The 22,083-nt window shown below is 40.5% G+C and overlaps 1 protein-coding gene across 1 annotated transcript in view; it reads left to right on the top strand.

Annotated features, from left to right (window-relative positions):
- Positions 1-2,803: 2,803 nt before the first annotated feature.
- LOC111669484 (uncharacterized) overlaps positions 2,804-22,083 on the top strand; it is a gene marked incomplete at its 5' end in the record, with an annotated part of 37,083 nt that continues 17,803 nt past the window's right edge. The window contains 7 exons of the mRNA XM_023425798.2: positions 2,804-2,882; positions 10,111-10,149; positions 11,837-11,896; positions 16,937-16,975; positions 17,398-17,445; positions 18,856-19,002; positions 19,685-19,759. Of these exons, the coding sequence (XP_023281566.1) occupies positions 2,804-2,882; positions 10,111-10,149; positions 11,837-11,896; positions 16,937-16,975; positions 17,398-17,445; positions 18,856-19,002; positions 19,685-19,759 (487 nt within the window). The remainder of the gene's footprint in view (positions 2,883-10,110; positions 10,150-11,836; positions 11,897-16,936; positions 16,976-17,397; positions 17,446-18,855; positions 19,003-19,684; positions 19,760-22,083) is intronic.

Below are 22,083 nucleotides of genomic sequence, written 5' to 3'. Positions count from 1 at the left end.
GTTTTGTTCGTTTTTTCATGTGTTACTAGTCTACTGTATATCTTCCATATTCAAATATAATTACATTCATACAGCATAATGCCATTTTGTGTATCATCTTTTCTCTCTGTTTGTAATCATGCAAAAATACATCAATATAAAGCTTGTGTGACAGATAATGTTTTAGTTGAAAATGAACTAGTGTTCAGTAAAATGCTTTACAACTATGACTTTCTATATGTGTGCATATGCATACAGGAGATAAGTTGTCTCTCGTTGACATCGAAAGAACAAGGTATTTTAAGTACAGACTAGTGGAATTTACTTTTCCAAAGAAAAGTCACAGATCACCTTCTCTGTTGTATTTGATTTATTTTACAATGGTATGAAGCCTTGGCCAACAGTGTTTGTTTGGATACAGACAGAATGTCAATGTTCTACGCTGGCACTGGTTTCATTTGGCATCCTGGTCTGGCTGATATCTGTCAAAGACCATACGATGTCTTTCTGATCTGTGGAATAAAAGAAGTTGCCCAAGCCTTCTGCAGAATGTGGAAGTGCTGTAAAAGAAACTAGACAAAGAGATTGACAGAGGAAGAGGGAGCCAGAGAGAAGAGTCTACATGACTTGGATACTAAGATTTTCTGTTTGGTTGCGTTTTAGCACAAGTTGTCAGATAAATCAGAGAAATGTTTCTCCTTTGCTTTATCACATCAATACACAGCTTAGAAATGTAATCATCATCAGTGGTATCTGTGTATGTGTGTGTGAACGCTGTGTGTTTCAGTGGAAGGCATGAATTCATGATTCATCCTGTTTCACAGTGGGCAGTCAGTTTCAGAATGGAGCTCCATAAAAGAGTAATGGAAATTCCTGGGGAGCTGATGTCCTGTGGCCTTCCAGCACCCAGTGGTATGCACTATCTTGGTGCATTATCACTTTTCACACAATCTGTTTGTCAGTGAGCCCATGACTTAAAAGGAGACTTAAAGCTTTCTTTCATTTACTGTCGGAGTTGAGGGGTTGAGAGAGTCAGTCTACATTTTATGAACAAAGCCCCCCCAGACATCTAGCTCAATGAAATGTTACCGTCCTGGATGCAGCTCCTAACATTTACTCCAAAGCATGGATCATAAACTATTAATAGATATATGTCTGTATGAGCACCAGAAGGGTGCCTCTTTGAATCGGATCCTTGTGTTGGGCAGGGTCAGTAATGGGGCTAAAGCTGGTGAGCTGTCTTTATTCCCCCATAACATCACTATCTTGCGTGTAGTACGATGGTGGGCAGATAGCTGCCATTATGGCTGTTGGGTAAAATTGCCATTATTCAGTCAAGCGATTATCTGCTGCCGTGGTGTGTAATGCATCTTTGTGACTGTGACTGATGTCTGCACATCTAAGACTCCACTGGAGAAGAGTGAAAGTGAAAGAGGTGACCTCCTTCTCTGCAGTCTTTCAACAGCTCAGAGTTCAACACATTATTACAGTATGGAAAGTGCATATTGCTAATGTACAGTATGAACAAACAACAGTTTTGTTATCTATATGATTTGCTTGGTCACTGTTTGGTTTTGATCAAATCAGTGGCATGTTTACGCATCATTTAAATGTTTGGAATATGTCTATATTACTAAAAGCACTAGAGACCATGATGCTGTCCAGCTTTATCATCCTCTTGTGCAGGATTCGGTTTAGTATGTAAGGGATATATTTTACCAGAGGGTGAAAAACACAATGGTTGTCAGACATCAACTGAGCCAAAGAATAGAAGTCGAATAATTCAAATATGCTGGAAGTTAATTCATATTTAATAATTTGTCATTATAAAGTCCTTGTTAAGTCTCAGTTCACTCAGAGTTTTATTTACTGTTGTTTGTGTTCATCAGACAGAAAGACCTTCTTCACAGTTGTTGCAGGCAGACTCCTAATTTGATTTAGCAGCTGTGCAGTTTACAATACATCAGTTTATATATATAATATATATAATAACATATATATATTGTTTAATGTTTGTTTCCAGAGTTGTCACTGACATCAGTTACTGTCACACTCCTTCACAGCTATGAAGACGAGATGTAATCTAAGGACATAAAATGATAATTGCCCAGCGGTAGTTTCTGTATTGTTTGTATTTTGTGAACTTGAATCAAATCTTCTTTTTTTTTCTTTTTTTACAGCTATTTGATTCCAAAAGCACAAAGATATATTAATTCCATCATAGCTGTTGTTTGTTATGCCACTGAAACAGAAAATATGTCAATTTCTTGTTTTGTATTGAAAGTTTTCAATTTCATAAATTGTCATTATGATAGTTGTTTGAGGTTTCAATATCAAATCTACTTATTCTGTGTTGTTTTTCTTTCAATATCTAATTCTGACTTTATTATCCTTAGTGCTAGGGTAAAATCATTCCTTTGCCATTTTCTCTTGTAATTTTCAATTTGGGCAAAAGTATTTTCCATTGCTCATCATTAATGTTGCAATTTCATGTCGTTGCACTTTGTGTGATACTGAGGCGTATTGCTCTGCTCTAACCAATGCAGCCATTCAATAATGCTTATTCTGATGTAACGTGCCGTAATATTCTCTAAAAGCTGTCTCAGAGGGTATCATTTGGGTGGTCCTGACTGGGAGGGTAACAAATTACATTTTTAGATTTCTGAGTGGCTATGACTGTGTCCTGCTGATGCAGATTGCTACTGTCACATCAAAACATGTCCTGTAAGTTTTCTGTCGTGTAGTTCACCAGAGAGACCTTTTTGCAATGAGCTTGTACAATAATTGCTTTTCCATCTTTCTTTTTTTTTCTTTTACTTTGCAGATTACTCGGGTCATTTTCTGCGTCTTCCTGGAGACTGACTTTGCCATCTACAAGAAGAAAATGTCTGTCATTTTTCAAGGTATGTGTGTTTACTTCCAGATGACTCTGCTGCATAACACTAATGCTGTATCATTACACTTTCTCCGTTACCCTTTGCTGTTTTGAGTTGAACTAGCTAATGGATTAATGAATGATTAATATGCTGTGTTTCTCTGAGGCCTCCTTCCAAAGATCTTGTGTATTATGTGATGTCACCACCTACTTAATTGACCATCTGTATAGAGGCAGCGAGGCAGCTTTGCCTCCTTGTGTATCCCGGGAAACATCTGCAGCAAGAGATATGTTGTTCCTTGAAGCAGTAGTATAAGGACCTGTCGGGCCCGGGTTACACCTACAAGTGTAAACAAAATCAATGCACCTGCGCAACGATTTGGGAGATTAACAGTGAGAATTTACGCTGACAGTTGGTATAACAAGTTTCAGGTTCTCGACGGATTTGCTTTAATAGGATTGGAATAGTTAGACTTCTTGTCAGTGAACTAGCAAGCTGATCTTTTACATAATTTTTGATATTCTGATGAGACTTAAATGTCAAATTTGATTGACTGTAATAATGGTCCTCTGCAGCGAATGTCTTCTGCAAGAACTAAAAAATTCATGGATGCATAGCAACCACTGATCATCCTTGGTTACTGCTCTTCAATTCTGTATGCGAAATAAACAAACATCCATTATCTTCAACTCCCACTCTCCTTTCTGTCTGTCGCTTTCTCTCTCAATTCCCTCCCCCCTTTCATGTCATCATCTTTTTTCGGGGGCCAGGAGCAGTCACCAGCTCTGATGGGGGCTCCACGGAGGATTGAGTTGAATAGCCAGGGAGCTGAAAGAGGCTGGCTGGTTTCACCATCCTAGCATTACCTCCCATTTACCTCACTTTTCCCTCCCCACTCCCCAATGGAATACCAGCTCTCAGGCCTTCATCTCGCTGCTCCCAGATGGAGAATGTTTTGTTCCCCCTGCACTCCTGTCATCTGTCCCGCTCCCCGCCCAGGCTCTTCCCTGAAAGATTACATTCTAGGGAGAGACCTTAATTATATTGCCTGCCCCCATGCACCCAGCACCCGTCTCATCATATTAGTGCTCTGAGATGAGAATCTGGAGCTGTTGTTCTCCAGTTATCACTCTCGCCATTTACAAGTGCTGTCAGTGGATAAATGCCCTACATCTCTCCGTGGCTGGGAACGGGGACGAAACAAAACAACAGGCTCTGCGTGTGTCACAAAGGGAAAGCAGAAAACTTTTGAGTTGCATTATTAGAAGATAAGTCCTTAAAAACTATTGTTTACCAACATGCAATGAGTTGCTAATGAGGATGCCTGAGGTCAGTATTTGATTAAATATGGGGTCGTTCCAGAAGGCTACCACAGCACACACGGAGATGCTAGCCAAAGTGCTTTTCCTCATCACAGTGTCTCGCCTGTCACATGCCCTTTGACTTCAGGAGTCAGGGCCACCTTTATCACTGTTCTGTGTGTATGAGTTGGCTGGAGACGATATTAATCCCATTATAGACCAAGTGCCTAAATAAGTGTGATATTGCGACTCAGGGTCGTTGTTTGGAGTGCGGCAGACACATTTTTTTTACACAACGCCCACCTACACCAGCTCCAGTCTTTCAACTCCTGTGCATGTTCAAAGCTTTTACCATACCGTATGAAAAAAAACACTATTTTATGCTGTTCCACAAGGAAGTATCTAAAGATAGCATAATTACTGGTGATGTGATTGTAGACTAGATTCTCAGGCAAGTTAGGCGAGTGAATTCATACGTTTTACTCAGCCGGGCTACACCATGTAGATGAGTTTAACAGTAGTTGATACATGTGCTTTAAAGGAAGAAATGCTGATTTGTATGATTGCACCATTAAGGGAATGCATAACCTTGTGGTGTGAAAAGACTTGCATTTAGCCTGCACAGAATGGTAAGAGTAAATCAGAAGCTGTGAATTAGCTCTGCAGGTGTGCTCCAGCGCGTTCAGAACATCTCATCATCCTCACTGCTAGATACCGACAGTCAGGTAGATCTTGTGGCAACACTGAAAGCATCACACAGAGGCCTCAACCCATTCTATCTCCTGCAACATCCTCTCGCTTTCAATAACCCTCTGTCACGCCCCCCCCCCCCCCCCCCCCATTCCTCACTCATTCTCACTTGTTCCCATGCCACCCATTACCTCATCCCTCCACTTTCTATCATTCTTCATCATTATATCAAGGAGGAGCTTCTCCATCACCTACTCTATCAGTAGGCTGCTATGGAGCTGTTGTGAATTGTGACCTTGATTTTTCTGTAATGTGTGAGTGTGTGTGTCTGGTCATGTTAAACTCTTAATCTTCCCTGTGAGATCAGTTTCAAACATATTTAGAGCTGAGAATAGGCACAATAGATTCTTTATTGAACTCTTACTATTCTCATTTTTCATTGTATAGCTGCTACCCTCATATTCAAGCAATCTGTCAAGTGACAATGACTGGAGAAGGAACATGTAAACAGGACATTTGCATACAGGAAATTGCTCTATCACAATGTGCATTCCCACAAGCTGTCACTATGAGAGAACCAAAGCATGGTTACATCCCTGCAGATGGAGGAAACTGAAAAATAGCCCGTGCAACCAGAATACTCTAATACCTGCATACAGGCACATCAACCATATAACACCTACATATAAAACAGGAAGTTGCATGGAGTATTTAATATTAAAATACTGACATCACAACGAAACATTAGAGCAAGTGACTGCAGATTTGCAGACTCTGCAGGGGCTTCATGTAGAAATGTTGCATACGTCATCTTTCACACTCACTGACAAACAGGCCGTATTGCAAACAATAACACATCCTCGGGTATGCAATTACTGTAAATAAGTGCACATAAAAAGCATGCACAAAAGGATGCAATACACACGCTAATAACAATGACAGCTTTGACCTTATTAGACGACATAGTGAATGGCAGAATTAGAAGCGAATGGGTGTTTAGAAACCAAGCACATTTTTTTGGACCATAATGATGACCGGCTTATCAGCTGTTTGAGATTTCTTAGAGCCGTCCTCCTGGAACAGTCTGCTGAGTTGGGTCCAGCTTTGGAGAATGACATGGTGAGGAGTCATGCTGACCACTCTGGGTTTCAGGGGGAAATCCACACCATGCCAGCTGTATGGGAAGGGATCATCCATGTGTCAGCCAAGTATATAAAGTTCCCATGTAATGTGGTTGACCAGCCTAACATTTAAGTATGATTTGCAGCCAGAGCCGGTTTCCCTCATGTAATCGGAGCTATCAGCTACACACACACTGCTACAAAGGCACCATCACAGGGACAAATTTGTCCATGTTAATAGAAAGCATTTTCATTCCATCAACGTGCAAATAATATGTGATGCACAAATGTGACTGACTAATATTGTGGCCAGGTGGCGTGGGTCAAGCCACAATTAAATTATCCAAACCAACAACATGGTTAGGAACAGGCCACAAGCCGGCAGGGTGCATGATGGGTGCAATTCATTTATAAGTTAAATTAATTCAAAATCAACTCCTCTGAAGCAGGATTATATACGCCCCCAAATATCATGCAGTCTTTAGTGCGTCGTTACTCCTCAGTGGTTTCAGCGAGAGACATGTGTATACCATAGTGTATGGTATAGTGTATGCTATGGGAAATAAAGCAAATACTACTGAAACCTATATTAGTCATTTCAATCAAGAGAAAGAAGAGAAAGAAGCATCTGCCTATCCCACTCAAAATACCAGACAAAAGAGTGCTAAATAAAATAGTTTTATTCACCTCCACCTCACACTCACTGAAACTGCTTTGTTTGGCTGATTTGCCACTTGGTTTTGCCATTTTTCCTAATTCTGAAAGGAGGGGTGGCCCATGAGTATTTATATTAATTAGCATATTACATTTAGGGCAGAGAGCGGAGTGTGGTGCTCGTGAATGTGAGCTCAATTTCACATTGATTGGGGTGTAGAATCCTGCATGCGCACAGTTTCGTACATCTAAATTTTTTTTTTTTTCTTTACACTGCTTTCCAGCATTGTGCTAGCACTACGTTTCAGGATTAATTCTGTGCAAAGCTTTATACATTAGGCCCCGTAGGAGAAGCTGTTTAATGAGTGGTGACAGAGTTCTCACAAAGGTATTTTTATGTAGCGCCAGCTCGAGGAGCACTTCAGTTGTTTGGAGTCATATATTTTGTAAAGGAGGCCACTCAAACACACGTGCAAATAGACAAACAAGCTAAAACATACAGCAGCTATACGTTAAGAGTTTTGCCTCTGTCGTACCATTCATCATTCATAATTCACCTCGCCAACTGAGCTCATAACCAGTGATATAATGACCTATTCATTACTTTGAAAAGCCATAAACTGTACATATCTCAAAGGTGCTATGACAGTCTTGCTATCTGGTTGAGAGAACCATCAGTGTTTGCATCTTTGAAGGAATACGCCCCCACAGAAACAGTAACCAGAAAATTTCACAAAGTTACCATGGTTGTACTTTTAGAAATATAAAGTAAGTGAAACCATTAATTGATTAACATATAGAGCTCAATCAATGCAATTAATTATATGACATGATTCTATTAAGTATTCAGATTGGTTCATAGATCATGATTGACCACATGCTTGCCTTGGCACATATTATTTGCAAGCATGGGAGCAGTCAGGCAGCTGTGGTTGTAGAGAGTAAAAGCATGTTGAAATTGATTCTGGGTACACTCCTCCACTAATATGATCCGGGTGGCTGCCCACAAGCTGGGCTCCATCTCTTCTTCTCCTCAATCAGCCACAGTGCTGACAATATTAACACAGCCCGCAGATCTACAGGGGCTGCTCCATTCTCTCCAACTGTTTCACTGACTTTCCAATTGACATTTATTTACATGCCGCTTAATACACTCCATACTCCCAACCCCCCAACCCACATACCTACCACCAAATGTCTAGTATAGAAGCATCCTCTCAACCCCCCCACTGCTCTAGAAGATGTAAAGCTGTGGTATGCACAAGCTTCTATCACACACACATGTAATTTGTTGACAGAGGATATGAATGGCTACAGGAACCCTGTGAGGGGTGAAAATGAAGTCTGTGTTGGTTATCCCTTGGGGCAGGGAAATGAGGAGACCATGGTGTGTTAGTGTTGTGATTGCCAGAAAGCAAACTGGCTCAGAGTCTCTCTGTCAGCTTCAGCAGACATGCGGATCAGCTTTAGCTGGTCACATGTAAAGATGTTCACGTTTGTGCATAAATCACAGATGTGTAGAAAATGTGCAAATACATATCTTGACTACCTGCTTATCAACATGTACAGCACTGGCCAGGCATAGGTCCTTTTTGATAAGTTAAAGGTTTAGGACTTAAGGCTGTAATGCAATTCAGTTCAAAACTTCAAATCTAACAATGTCCACTCCACCCCTCACATACTAGCAAGCTATTCCAACATGTAAGTGAAAAATGTGCCCAAAAGGGTTAGGGTTTCACTTTCTTGTCAAGAAACATCAGTACTTTAAGTTTTACCGGCATCTCTAAAGCTCACTAATAAACACATTATATCATATGTTTATTTCATACAAAACCTTAAACTCAAGTTATGGTTTTACATGGGTTTGTGAGCTGGACAATTTTATTAGTCAGGTGGAAAGACTCTGGGTCATATAGCCTGTTAATTAATGGTGTTTAAATCAGTGCTGGTAGCTGTTTTTTACCTTTGGACACTGATACCAGTCTTTATGCTAAGCTACACACACATATCCTGGCTATAGTTTATTATTTCACGCATAAATATGAGAGTGGTATCGATCCTCTCATTTACCCCTCAGACAGACAGCAAATGAGAATTCCCAGTATGTCAAACTATGATAGCTGATAGTTTCTTATCTGTTTTGTATAATAAGTCATGAGAGAATCTTTTGTGTGAATTTAACCCTGGTGTTGTCTTTACCCCGAGGAAGAAAGAAGGAAAGAAAGAAAGGTGTCATATATTGTTAGTATTGACCACATCACATACATTGGAATGCACTCTTGTGCAGTGGTATAAATGTTATAGGACATGGCAGTAGCTTAGACACCCCATGTTTCCACCCATGTTTCCATTCTTGTGCCATTGTTATACAGTATCAGTGGGCCTTTCCTTTGTTTCCCCAAGCAGGGTTAGATTAATGTACTGTACCCTTTTATTCAGTGTTATACAAAAGAAAAGCCTGTCGCTGGATCCACAGGGAGCTCTGATGGTTACAATTCTACAGAACAGATGACAACAGCTTTTCATCAAGCTAACACTTGCTTTTGCTTGTTAACCACAGTGCAATCATTGCTCAGACTCATGCACAGCCATATACACATATATATCATACATGTGCCCACACACATACAGAGTATTCCATTCATACAGTATGAACTATGCGCATTAAAGCACACACGTACTGTACATATAGTGGCATGACTCAAAGCATTTTAAGGCATGCTGAGCTGTGCGAGGTCTGAGCGTATCAGTGTGTTTGTGTGATGGGATTCAGGAGCTGCGAGCAGGCACCCACAGTTTCTCCCTCCCCATCTTTCACTCTGCAGTTCTTCCTGAAGCAGCATCCAAAGCCTCCTTCTCATCTCACACTGTGCAACTCAACTCATACACCCAGAAACACCTCTAGTTCACTCTTACAATAGACGTATAGAGAAAAGGAGAGAAAATCAAAGGTTTTTTTTTTTTTTTTTTTTGGTCCACCCCAGCCTTCAGTCCTTGTAATTTGAGGAAATGGGAGGTTTTGTGTCATTTATGCCGAGCATACCAGTATAGATTTAATTGAAACAGAATGTCCCATGAAACACACACTCCCACATACACAGTCATTTGGCATAATAACTCTCTAGATCCAAGGCCGTCTGCTGGGGGAATTGAGGGAGGCTGTGAAGGTTGTTGGTATGATTTTGGAGCATGGCAGCTGGTGTGATGAGGAGGGAGGAGGTGAAAAAGTTTCAACAGCCGGCTTTTGGACATGTGAATGGACTGGGGTTTTTTTCTTCTCCTAAAATAAAACTCATATTTCAATCACATTCTGAGGAAACACTGTAGGTTCTGCCTTCACTGTTGACTGGTTCAAGCAGACAGAGTACACAGCAGCAAGGAATACTGTGCTCTAACATTATAATCAAGGAGACATGTTGTGATGACTCATTGTATCATACATTATAAAATAGCATGGTTTGACACGCTGTCTTTTCCCCCCTCTGCCAGACAATGACATGGAGGTTACAGAGGACCAGCTGAAGGGAGGTGAGTGACAGAATATTTCATGGTTGCCTTTTCACCTTAACACCTCCATTAAAGCTCACAGAGGCTGAGTGAGTGGCGTAGCTTCAGCTCGTGACAGTGATTTGCTAGGTTTTATGCAGCCGATGAAACTGAATGTTTAGTCGTTCGGTGACAAGTTGAATCCCGGGTCTGACACATCACAGTTAAAAATACTTCATGTGAGTACATTACATTACAAGAGATTATATCCACAGCTAATTCCCAACACCATTCTCTCCATCTGGCTTACGGGCACAATGCCTTCAGCCACCTAAAGTGAGTGACAAAGAAACAGCAGAGCAACGTCCCTGCGCAGCATGCGCCAGACGATGACACAAACACAACTGTCACCGCATAATGCTTTTATCACCGCTCCATCTTGGCACACGGCCTGAAACTCCCAGATACTGCTTATCGGGATAAACTATTGACATTTGTCTGTGCACTGATGTCCTGAATAAGCAATAACACGGACAGAAAACCTCATGGAAGTGTGTGTATTGTTTGAATAGCAGGAACAATAGATCCAAAAGAGAGGCAGCAGTTGCTTTATTTCTCCTCGGTCAACAAAAAATGTCATTTTTATGAAATGTTTGATAAAATGTACTGCCTCTAGCAGTTTTCTCTAAGGTACAGTAGGTCTTGGAAAGCACTTGATGGCAAGTTTTCTTTCCGAGTACAAAGGGATTCAGACCAGGGGCTTTCCAGGGTCTAACTGCTTCGTCCCTCGAAGACGTCACAGTACACGTGCAACCAACTAAGCAGAGAACAATGTTAGTTTTACTGTCTGTCGAAGGAAGTGTTCAGATTACCATAGATGTAGAACGCAGGGTACTATCAAAATGTTTTTCCTCCCAAAGTCACCCCCATGATTTGCCAATTACACGCATCTGTGTTTCCAATGAGATTCTATTTTAGGTGAACATAAAAGGGCTGTTTTATAAGTGCACAGTAAAATGTGATATTCCAGAGTGAAACAATGTGCACGTAATGGCTAAATCATAAAGGCTTGGCTAGGAGGAACAGCATTTGTGTGTTTGCCCTATTGTTAGCGCCTGAGCGACTATGTTGTTTTCTGTCATGTTCCTCACCAGCTATTTTACACTGCATACAGTATAATAACATAGCACCAGACCGTATCAAGCCAACCGAAATAACCCTGATAATTCCTAGCTCTGTTGTGTCATCATGCCAGCCCTGCCCTGGTCCAGTTTGGCCTTGTTTGATGGGCCTCTGCGCCAGTGCCAAGAACTGGCCTTTTATTCTGCTCCATCAGCCAGAGTTTGAATCAGTACAGCCTGGAGCCTATTCAAAGGTTCAAACGCCTACCATTCTCACATGGAATAGTGCTTTTGTCCCAGACTGAGCTCTGGAGTTGGTCTCAAAGCCTCGCATTCTTCCCCTTTCTCTCACAGGAGTCATTTTTTTTTCTCAGGCAGGTATAAAACCAAACAACGCAAGAGCCATGGAGTTCTCCCACAGGCTTTTGTAGTGTGGTCAGTTGAGACAGAACGGCCAAGTTAGAATAAGAACTGCTACCATGGGTTTGGCATGCCAAAAGCCCTCTTCACTCACACCATTTCCCAGCTAACAGTTCAAACTGACAACACGGAATGCCCTTTGCATCCTAAGTGGTGTAAATGACCATTTTTTTTTTGTCTGTTTATAGATAACACACCTCCATCTACGAAATCCACAACCAAGGAGGAAAGTGAAGATAACAACAGAGGTATGCCTTCATTAGTGCGTGTGTGTGTGTGTGTGTGTGTGTGTGTGTGTGTTCTAATGTTATTAATGAGGATTGCTTGTTTACAACATGTCGAACACCGTTACTGGCAGAGGGAACATTGTATATTGATATGTGTGTACAGAAATATTTGTTTTGGGTGTATGAAGTAATGGAGTGTGTTCTTGGTCAGTAATCTCTTGCTCTCTGGTGCCAAGTTCCTCTTTGGGGAAATGAATACAAGATGAAGCTTGGTCTTTTTTAAAAGAATGTTTTCTTAGAGGCAAACTTGTTTAAGAAGCCATTATCTGGCTATTCTGCAGTTTCAGCCCCTTTGGATGTGTAATATTGAAACAATTATAGGCTTCTCCGATACGATGGACCAAAGATAATTAGATTCTTACACTGGAGGGTGTTAGTAGGCAATTAAAATCGTACACCATCCATTTGTCTTCAAGCCTTAAGGTTGCAGGGAATTTTTGAAGATAGCAGTCACGGTTGTTTTCTTTAGGGAAACGGCTCCTCTCGCTGATTGAGAGAGGCTGGACTAGATAGCGCAGTCACTTCAAGGACGTCAATACATACTGTGTTGTTAAACAAAGCACAATAAGTCATTTCTTCCCGCCTATTCAACATACCTTTCCATAATCCGAAGCAGTAATTCAATATGATTCACAAATTCAATCACCAGCATTAGGAGGGCATAAGTATTTTGTAATAATCTTTATAAATCCTAATTTATCAGGCCCGGCAGCTTAATAGTAACTAATCCATTCACAAAAGGCCTTGGCACAGCTTTCTAGCATGGGAACACTCAGTCCTTGAGACAACCTCTCTCACAGGAGGAGAATGAAATGATTTTGTACTGCCTGCACTGTAAAGGTTAGGACTGGTTCGATATAGCACATAGGACGGATTAATCATAGACAACACTCAGATGTCAAGATAGCAAAGTCTAGAGGAAACGCGAGCTGCAAAACCACACTGTCAGCTACTGTACGTGAGGCGGACATTATAAGACGCTCGAGAGTCTGATACCACATCTGTAAAGCTGTGTAAGATCCCGTTTCAACAAAAACACGCCATATTTCACCATCGTGTCTAAAGAGCCAGCAAAGCAGGTCATCTATTTGTGATAGTCAATATGTGGAGCACTTTTTAGAATAAATTACACTGCAGTGGAGTTGGTGGAGTGTGTCTGTCAATGTGCCTCAGTGTGATCCATCACATCCATCAAACTCCTCAGGGGATTCACTCTCCCCAGTCCATGGGTCAGGCATGAGGGGCTTTTAGCCACAGCACTGATAAAGAGAGAGCATTAAGCCTTTCTCTACTGTTGTTCCACAATAAATACACTGGTTACAGTGGACTGGAGGTAATTATAGGGCTACTCTGTCCCACACGCAACAATTGCTAGTGAAAAGCACAAAATTAACACAAACACCCTACTGGATAAAAGAGCACATAACCTGTGGTACAACTAAGCAATCAAGCAACACAGCAACCTCTCTGTCTTCTCTCGAACATCAGACAACATCAAAACACATTCACATCATACTTTGTGTGACTGTGTTAAATTTATTTTATCTAATTCTATTTTTTTAAATGTCATTTCACTGTTTTTTTTGTTGTTTTTTTTTAGTTTTATCATTTTTTCTTGTCATCTTTTCTATGCACTTAGTGTCTCATTCATGTCTAATAAATGTTCCTCATTCACAAAACATTCCTGTCAATGTTAAATTGCTGTAAAATCAAAGTTAAAATTTGAAAACAAATGTAGCTGGTGAACAGGGGAGTATTTCAGATTTGAAAAACAGCATATCCACTCTTCTTCAAAAGAGGAAGAAAAATCACAATCAACTACAAATAACCCCGAAGTGTATTTGTAAACCAGGGTCATAGATTAACGCTCTGTGTGTGTGTGTGTGTGTGTGTGTGTGTGTGTGTGTGTGTGTGTGTGTGTGTGTGAGTGTGTGTGTGTGTGTGTGTGAGAGATGAGCTATGTGTGTGGTGCTGTGATGTAATCCACATGAAACAGAAGCACAGCATGCAGATGCTGTGAGCCATAGAAAGAAAAAGAGACAGAGAGGGAGGGGTGAGACATGGAGTTGAATGCTGGCATAAAGGTCCAGGTTGGAGTGTGGCCTCTTTAAAGCACACCTGAGTTGGCAAGCAGCCCCACAGTGTCTATTATTTGATATCAGATTGGTATTAGTGAGATTAGTGGATGTCACAGGGCACAGTAAAATGTGAACATTGAGCCAGAAATCAATGCCTGGCTGGGTCGGTTTGCCTGGCATGCTTGAGCTTTTTCTGGGAAAGACCTGAAGAAGAGAGGGGGAGATGGTGAGAGATGGCACAGAGCGGCGATGGACTTTCAGAGTAATAACCCTATGTGTGGACAGACAGTTAGCTTCTCCATGGGATGCCATCCTTTACACCTTGGCACACCGTCAAGCATCGCTCACAAACACACTTGCACTGTGCTTGCCAACACACATTTTACATGCAAAAGGTCTTTGAATGGTAGCTGTTGGTCCTCTCTGAGCCCTTTTTTCTTTACACGTGTCTCATGAATTTTTCAAATTCACCCTTTTTTTTTTAAATTTCTTTTTTGTCCTTTGCTCCACTTGGCTTTAATGGAAGGAATAAGAGAGGCAGGGCTGGGGGAAGAGATAGCATAACTAGACTGTGTGGGTGTGTGAGTAAGTGAGAGTGTGTGTGCGTGTGCAAGTTAACTTGTTCACATTTCTATTCAGCCCTGAATATGAAATTCTGCTTTTACTTCCTACAAAATAGAAATAGAAAATATTATCTGAAGCTGATGTTTACTCGACGGTCATGCAAGTAGGACACACAGGGAAGGTTGAATATCAGCATCTAAATTGTTAAAGACTTTGTGATACTGTACCTCTGGATCTGATGTTTATATAAATAAATTATTCATGTGTGTGTGAGACTAAGATTTTATTCAACACACTACAGTACTGTCATTCATTCAACTCGAGGGCAGGTTAATACCTGAAATGTCCTGTTTTCTCGCCATATTTCTGAAAGTGGAATTCATGGGAGATTTGACACCAACAGTGCTGCGGTGTGGACTTTGGCTGGAGCCCCTCTGTGTGAAGTATGTCAGACTCTGATTCATGGTGAAGACAGTTTAGTACAGTGAGTATCAGGTAGAGTAAAGCTGTGACAATGCTGCCACCTGCTGTTTATAGCACCTGAGTGAGCGGGCCGGTGGAGAGGCTGGTTGGGTTTTTACTTCATGGACAGACAATGTTCTAATTGAACTTAACTTGAAGCCATTATAAATCACATCTGCCCTACATAGAATCTTTTGTTGTCTGCTTTGTGCGTGTATCAGTGTGTTTACCCACAATCTGTCCCTTATAGCATCCTTTATCACAAATTGAATACTGTTCCATTCAATAAGCCAAATACGAATGATCAAATAACAGGGAGGAAATTACATTCAGCCTTTTGTCGTATCTGATATATTGTTGTTTGGGATCACTTTAGACAGATTCAACAGCCACGCATAATTTTTAAACGCGGAAGAAAGGTTTAGGGTGACCTCATGGCCAGCGAAGCATTAATCTTAACTTGTTTTTCCCAATGAAGTATTCTTTTCAGCCCCATGTCTGTGGCTCCATCTCAAAATGCCAGTCATGATTAATAGAAAGGATTGCCATCTACTGTGTGTCACCAGCATTCTCTGTGATGGACAGAGGCACTTGAGACAAACATGCAGCACTGGTAGAACTGGCCTTTTTCCCATTTAATAGAGGCTGGCATTTTTATTGTTCTGAGTGCAGGGCAAAATTGCATAGATATGAAAAAATGGTTTCTCTCTGCAGCTTGTTAAAAAAGCAATTATGGAAGCTGCACAATAGCCATTGTAGAGCATGTTCTCTTATTGGTGTCATGGCTTTCATTTACTCAATTTGTCCCAAATGTCATCGTTTTTGTGTGTGCATGTGTGTGTGTGCGTGTGCACGTGTTCGTGCATAAGAATTTCTGAGAGCGACAATAATGTTGAATAGGGTGGGGGTAACAGATATGATGCATGGATTAAAGTTGTTTGATGTCACTTCTAAAATCTGTCTTTTGTGCATAATTTAGATAAATTTTGCTATAGTGTTGTACAGTAGGTGGGTAGTTGAAGTTGGGCAGATGCTGTCCTGACTCTAAATTTGATGTTACGTCTGTATGTTTCATAGTATCATAGTGATACTACCTAGATATACTATACTACATAATACTATTATAGTATCATACTGATACATTTTTCATTTGTCCCAAAAATTTGGTTTATGACCAAATAGCCCATCAACTTCAGCTGAACTTTTTGTTCAATACAAGTTAGCAAGATTAGCATGTTTACACTGTGAATTACAAGGGTGATCATGTTAACACATAATAATACCTTTTAGCATAATGCTACCTTTTAACTGCGTGTATGTTAGGATGCCAATGTTAACATTTAACTCGAAGCACCGTTAAACCTAATGACAGCCTGACAGTGCTGCTAGCATGACTATAGACTGGCTCTATAAGTATCCCCTGCTGCACACCTGTTCACTGTAACAAGAATATACTGTAACAATGATCAGTTTGTAATCCTTAAAAAAATGAAGCATAAAGCTGATTATGTCTAACCCTAACAAAGCTAACAAATTAGCTGTTGCATTTTAAATAAAATAAGGGTTTGTCCAAATGTTATTAGTTAGAGCAGTAGTTTGTTTCCTTACCCATAACATGGACAGAAAAACCCATCATCATGTTTGAGCTTCCCTGATTGATAACTGAATGAAAACTCCTCTATATAAAAGCACATTTTGAAAGTGAGGCTACCGAAACAGGAGGACGTTGCTGTTTTAAAATGTGATGCCAGCTCTCACAAGATGAATCTTTTGTCTAGAGTTGAACAGTTTGTGATCATTAGTATTACTGGTAGCTTTGTTTTTCAGAATTAATGACTGGCATTATCCCCATGCATGTTTGTGTTTGGTTGATGATTCCTTTCCCTCCCTTTTTCAGGTAAAGAGGAAACAGGTGATGAAGAAGAGGGTGACAATGGTAATGTAGCTCTACGGACCATTAACACATGTTCTGAGCCTCTCGGCGCTACCAGTGCTTCTTGATGTCATTTGTCATCAAAAATTGAATTTTCTATTCGCTCCAGTTCAGTCTTTCCATCCTGTATGCCACTACTCTAACTAAAGAAAAGTACTCTTATCACAGAGGCTTGGAACAAAGAAATCCCTCAATTATGTATGGCTTTAGAAGTGACATTCTTTTCCCCTTCTTTTCTGTCACTTAATTTATGCATGTCTTTGTGGTTCCATTGCTCTCATACTGCAGTACAAAGACAAAGCTACACAAAGAGATAGAATGAAAAGGCTGTTTGAGGTGATATCAAAAGCCAAGTCAATTCAACTCCAGGCTCTAGCAATGAACTCAAATGTTTTCCACTCTTTTGAATTCTTCTGTTTTTCTAGATGCTTGGGGAAAAGAAGAAGACGTGGAGATGGCAAGTCAAAACCCAGGTACAGTTACAAGTCAAGGCTCCAGCATGGATGGGGGGTGTGATTTTGGGTTACTGTTAGTGTGTAGTTTGTCACTACTCTACACATCGCTCGCTACCGAGAGGGAAGGAGCGCAGATTGATCTGACTCTTATCTGTAGATGAGATGGGAATAGTAGGAGCTGAGCGACGTGCAGCTCATTGCTCTGGTTTTCACTTGAGCTCAGAGTTTGATTAAAGATCTACCCCGATCAGTGTTGTTAGCAGTAAAGGAATAACTAGTATAAAAAAATTCTAAATGCATCAGTATAACAGATCCCAAGACTCTGATGTGTTTTATTGTGCTGACAGAGAGAGCCTTAAGTGAACTGTGTGTGTTGCAAAGGGGCAACCATTAACTTGGAGCTAGAACCATTTTTCTTTTTCCGAATATCCTCTATGCTGCTGGTATATAATTAAGATTCTGAATTTGCATACTGGCAGTGAGCAGTGCCTCGCCTCTCCTCTCCTCTGTTTTTGTTTTATTCAAATCCCATCCCATTGACAAAGATTTGACAGATAGAGCCTCTCTGAACATGAATTTTGTAGATATTCTATGAGAGAGTTATAGCAAATGCAGCCCTGGGATGCAATCCAAGACCTGAGATATGTAATTACTTTCTCATGAGACACAAACATAGAGGTATCACCTAGGAGGAGCAAAGATATACAGTTTAAAAACAACACCTGCTGGCTAATTCTGCCAAAAAATGCAACAGTTGCATTGTGTGTGTGTGTGTGTGTGTGTGTGTGTGTGTGTGTGTGTGTGTGTGTGTGTGTGTGTGTGTGTGCGTGTGTATTGCAGGTGAAAACAGATCAATATGTTGTTCAATTATGTGGCCTTGGTTACTTTGTAAAATATAACCTTATAACCTAACCTGCACACACCTTTATTAGCATGTTTATTTACAGATTACTCTGCTCCTCCACATTCTGCTTTGTGCTATTCCTTTTATGTTCAATTTGTTTCTTTAACTACTAATACCTAGAATATACAGCTATTATAGCAAAATAACTAGAATTTGTCTTCAGACTTTAGAGACCACACCCTAGCAAATACAGGTTGGCAATAACCAAATGACACCTTTATAACACCAATCATTACAAGTAATATACATTTAAACTTGCATTTACTGCCTAAGTCAAGCACTTGTTCTTCAGAAAAATGTTGTGTCTGAGCGTTTTTCCTTCTGTTTTGACAAGATCAATGCCTTTCAAAGTGGAAACAAAGCACTTGTTGGTGTGAAAATGTTTCTGAGAGATTTCTGTCAGCAGTAATAAAGTACAGAATTGTTTTTCTGCCACGTGTTACAGGATTTAATGTGAAGGTTTGAACTCCCTATGCCTGAATGCTTCTGAACTTTTTTATATTTCAATGTTTGTGTGCCTACAGAAGAGAATTTAGGAGACGAGGAGCCAGATCAAGAGAAGGCTGCGGAGGACCAAGAGAACCAAGAGAAACAGGAAGATATGGACATCAATAATGACAGAGCTGAAGATAAAGACATCGACAAAGATGAAAATAAAGAGGAAGACAAAGGTACTTACATAAGAGTACATGTGTTTGTTGTTATCCTTACATCCAAATGTGTGAAGTACGTAAGTTTTCAATCACAGATATTAATCTTTAATTGAAAAGGATTCAGGTGATTCTCTGATGATTTCTTATTGTATGTGGCAAAATATTCACTGGGCACAGAGGCAGACAGATATGAGCAAGACAGTTTAATTCATGAAACCCGGATGGTTGATTTAATGACAGAATAACAAAATGAAAACATAGATGTTTGCGTTTTTTTGGGGTTACCAGCCAGTCTTAAATTACATGGTTGGGAGATGGAACACTATAAATGCACAATAAGGGTTTTCCATGCTGAAGTGTTTTTTATTTCTTCCTGTCAGTGTTTTGAATATATGCAAATTTATCTCTCAGCACAGAATAAGCAGAACAGCAGTGAGGAGAAATTGGGACTGAGATTGTGTGCCGTATTACAGATTGGACATACAATGTTATCACTGGAGCCTCACAGTCCACAGCACATACACACACTGAGGCAACCATACTCACACGTAAACACATTAACAACGCTGATCTAACTGAAGACAGCAGGTCAGCCTTCTTTTTTGCAGACGGGTGGGTGTGATCACCTGTCTGCAAAGACACTGATGTCATGTCAATTTGTAGTTTAACAAGCATCACAGCTTCGCTTTCCTTTTTCCAGCAAAGGAAGAGCAACCTGCTACAAAGAAAGAAGAAGACGACGACAACGCAGCCAAGTCCACTGCGGAGATGGAAGGCAAGATCTGATTTGCTTGGATTTGATTTGATTTGATATGATTTGATTTGACCTGATTGAGAGTCTGACTGACTGGTGTTCAATCGTGATGCTCTTCGTCCAGTTTAGTGTATTTGTATACTTGTGTATTGAATTAGTGTGGTCAGCGTTGTTTTTGTTGTCTGCTGTCTGCCAAACTAGATTTCCTCTGGAATCAGTTGCTGGCTCAGTCCATAGGATCTACTTTATCACATATGCATCACTTTGAACAGGCAGTCCTCAGGCATGGAAGGGAGCCTCCAGTGGCCTAACACATGCTGGAGGCCATGATGGAGGAGTTGATAGCAGCCACAGTTCATTCTAACATTAACATTTTTGACATATGTGCCCAGTGAGAAATTTTCATGGGACTGAAAGGGACACCTTCTGTGAACGTGGTATCCACTTCTCCTTAATACATCCATGCTCATACCTTTTAACCCAAATATGCCAGTGTAGCTGTGTAGCTATTTCCCCCAAATCAAACTGTTGTTTTTACTTATGAATACATCTGAGTTGCACCTGAACTAGCTTAACATAGTGAGTGGCTAGAGTTAGTAGCAGCTGTTTGTGCTTCAAAACAGCTTTGTAAATAATAAGGCTAATATTCTATATTTTTTTGTTGTCAACAAATGCCTTGAAAAGCATTATCTTTGTATTCCAAAGCCTAACATATCATACTCCTCTGTGCTGTCGACATCCACTGTTACCCAAAGCTTTAACACATCAGTGAGCCAAACCATTGCACTCTGTGACATGTTCCATCATGAATGAACATGGGCACCGTAGTTTATTTTGCATCAATCCCATATACACCTTCCTGCTGCTGTAAATACTCACTGTTGCACCAAATGTGTGATAATCTGCAGCTGAAAATAGTCCCCAACAAATTCACTTTTTCTTGTATGAGTAATATTTGTTGAAGACTGAAGTGCCCAGCTGTTTAAGGGAATTACTTTTACTTAGACTGTATATTTGTGACCCGTTTTTAAAACGTTTTCAGTGGGAACACACTGGCCACAGGCTCGGTAAGTTGGATGTGCTTACACATTTTTGGTCTCTGCTTTGTTCACAATAAGAAAAATATTGTATTATTCGGACTAAAGAAAACACAATATTTAGAGGAAAAATACCCTTTAAAACAGACATTTAATTTTTATGTTTCTCTCTTTTAATTGGGCTGTCATATCTTTAGCCTTTACTCATATTCACTCTCTCCAATTGAGCTCCATTATGAAGCCAGCCATTTCAATATACACTAACCTCTGCTCTTGGTGCAAAGTCCTCATTTATGTTTTTCCGTTGACCGCGTGGAATAATCTGTCTTTATAATCCCCATATTTCTCTGGCTCACACCGTCACTGATTAAGGCTGTTCTCTGGAGAAGTTGAGGGCTTGATTTGTGAACCCCAGCCTCTCCCACCACTGCACTAACACAAAGGTCTAAGTCACTCTCTCACCTCTATTTCACTTTCTCTTTTACTGACATTCAATTAATTTAGGGTGAGAGTGAGCATTCCAGATAGATCTATCTGAGATAGCCTTCTCCATCCTCTGTGAAAAGCCACTGGAATATGTCCTGCAAACACTACAGGCTTTCCATCACTGGAAAGCTTCACTCCAGCCTGTTGATTGTGTCTTGCCTGCGCCCACCAGTGCCTGTCACTGTCTAGGGTTACCACGGGCCGTGTGCTGTGTGGTGGCACTGTCAAGCGGTAAACAGCAGTGTCCTTCCTGATTGCAGGCAGATTGCATTTTGTATAGAGGAGCGGGGCCTTGGACAGAGTGCAGACCCAAACCGTCTCGGATATTGAATCTCATGCAGGCCAACACTGCCCGGCTTAGCCATGCATAACCAGTTATTCACAGTACAAGACCCAATGATTCCAGAGCCAATACCCATTATTAGAAATAATAACTGTAATCAGACTGCCTGCTCATGGCCATAGAGGTTAAATCTGCTTCATTGAAAGGAGTAATAAAATGGCTCATAATGATGGGAGGAATAAGTAATGATTCAAACAATCTGAGGACAGCTGAATATGAGTTTGCTACACACATACACACGTGCATACACCTACTCATGAGTGTATGTGTTTCTTCTACACTCAGTCTTACTCGCTACCTTATTTTTGTATACATTTTGACAATGTATTATATTAAAAAACAAGTAGTAATTTGCAAACACAAGTGACCGAGAGATGGTGATGTAAGTTTTGGATTAATTCTTTCATTTTGTTTTCTTCTCTTCACACCCTCTTAGCAGTCTGATGTTGTCTCTACGGGAACAGGATGGGGGGGGGGGG

Source organism: Seriola lalandi, unplaced genomic scaffold (genome assembly GCF_002814215.2).
Source record: "Seriola lalandi dorsalis isolate HSWRI2012SDOR001 ecotype SW California unplaced genomic scaffold, Sedor1 jcf7180002054795, whole genome shotgun sequence".
Classification (NCBI taxonomy): Eukaryota; Metazoa; Chordata; class Actinopteri; order Carangiformes; family Carangidae; genus Seriola; species Seriola lalandi.
Note: the sequence above shows the minus strand (reverse complement) of the source record. Positions and strands in the feature narration are given on the sequence as shown.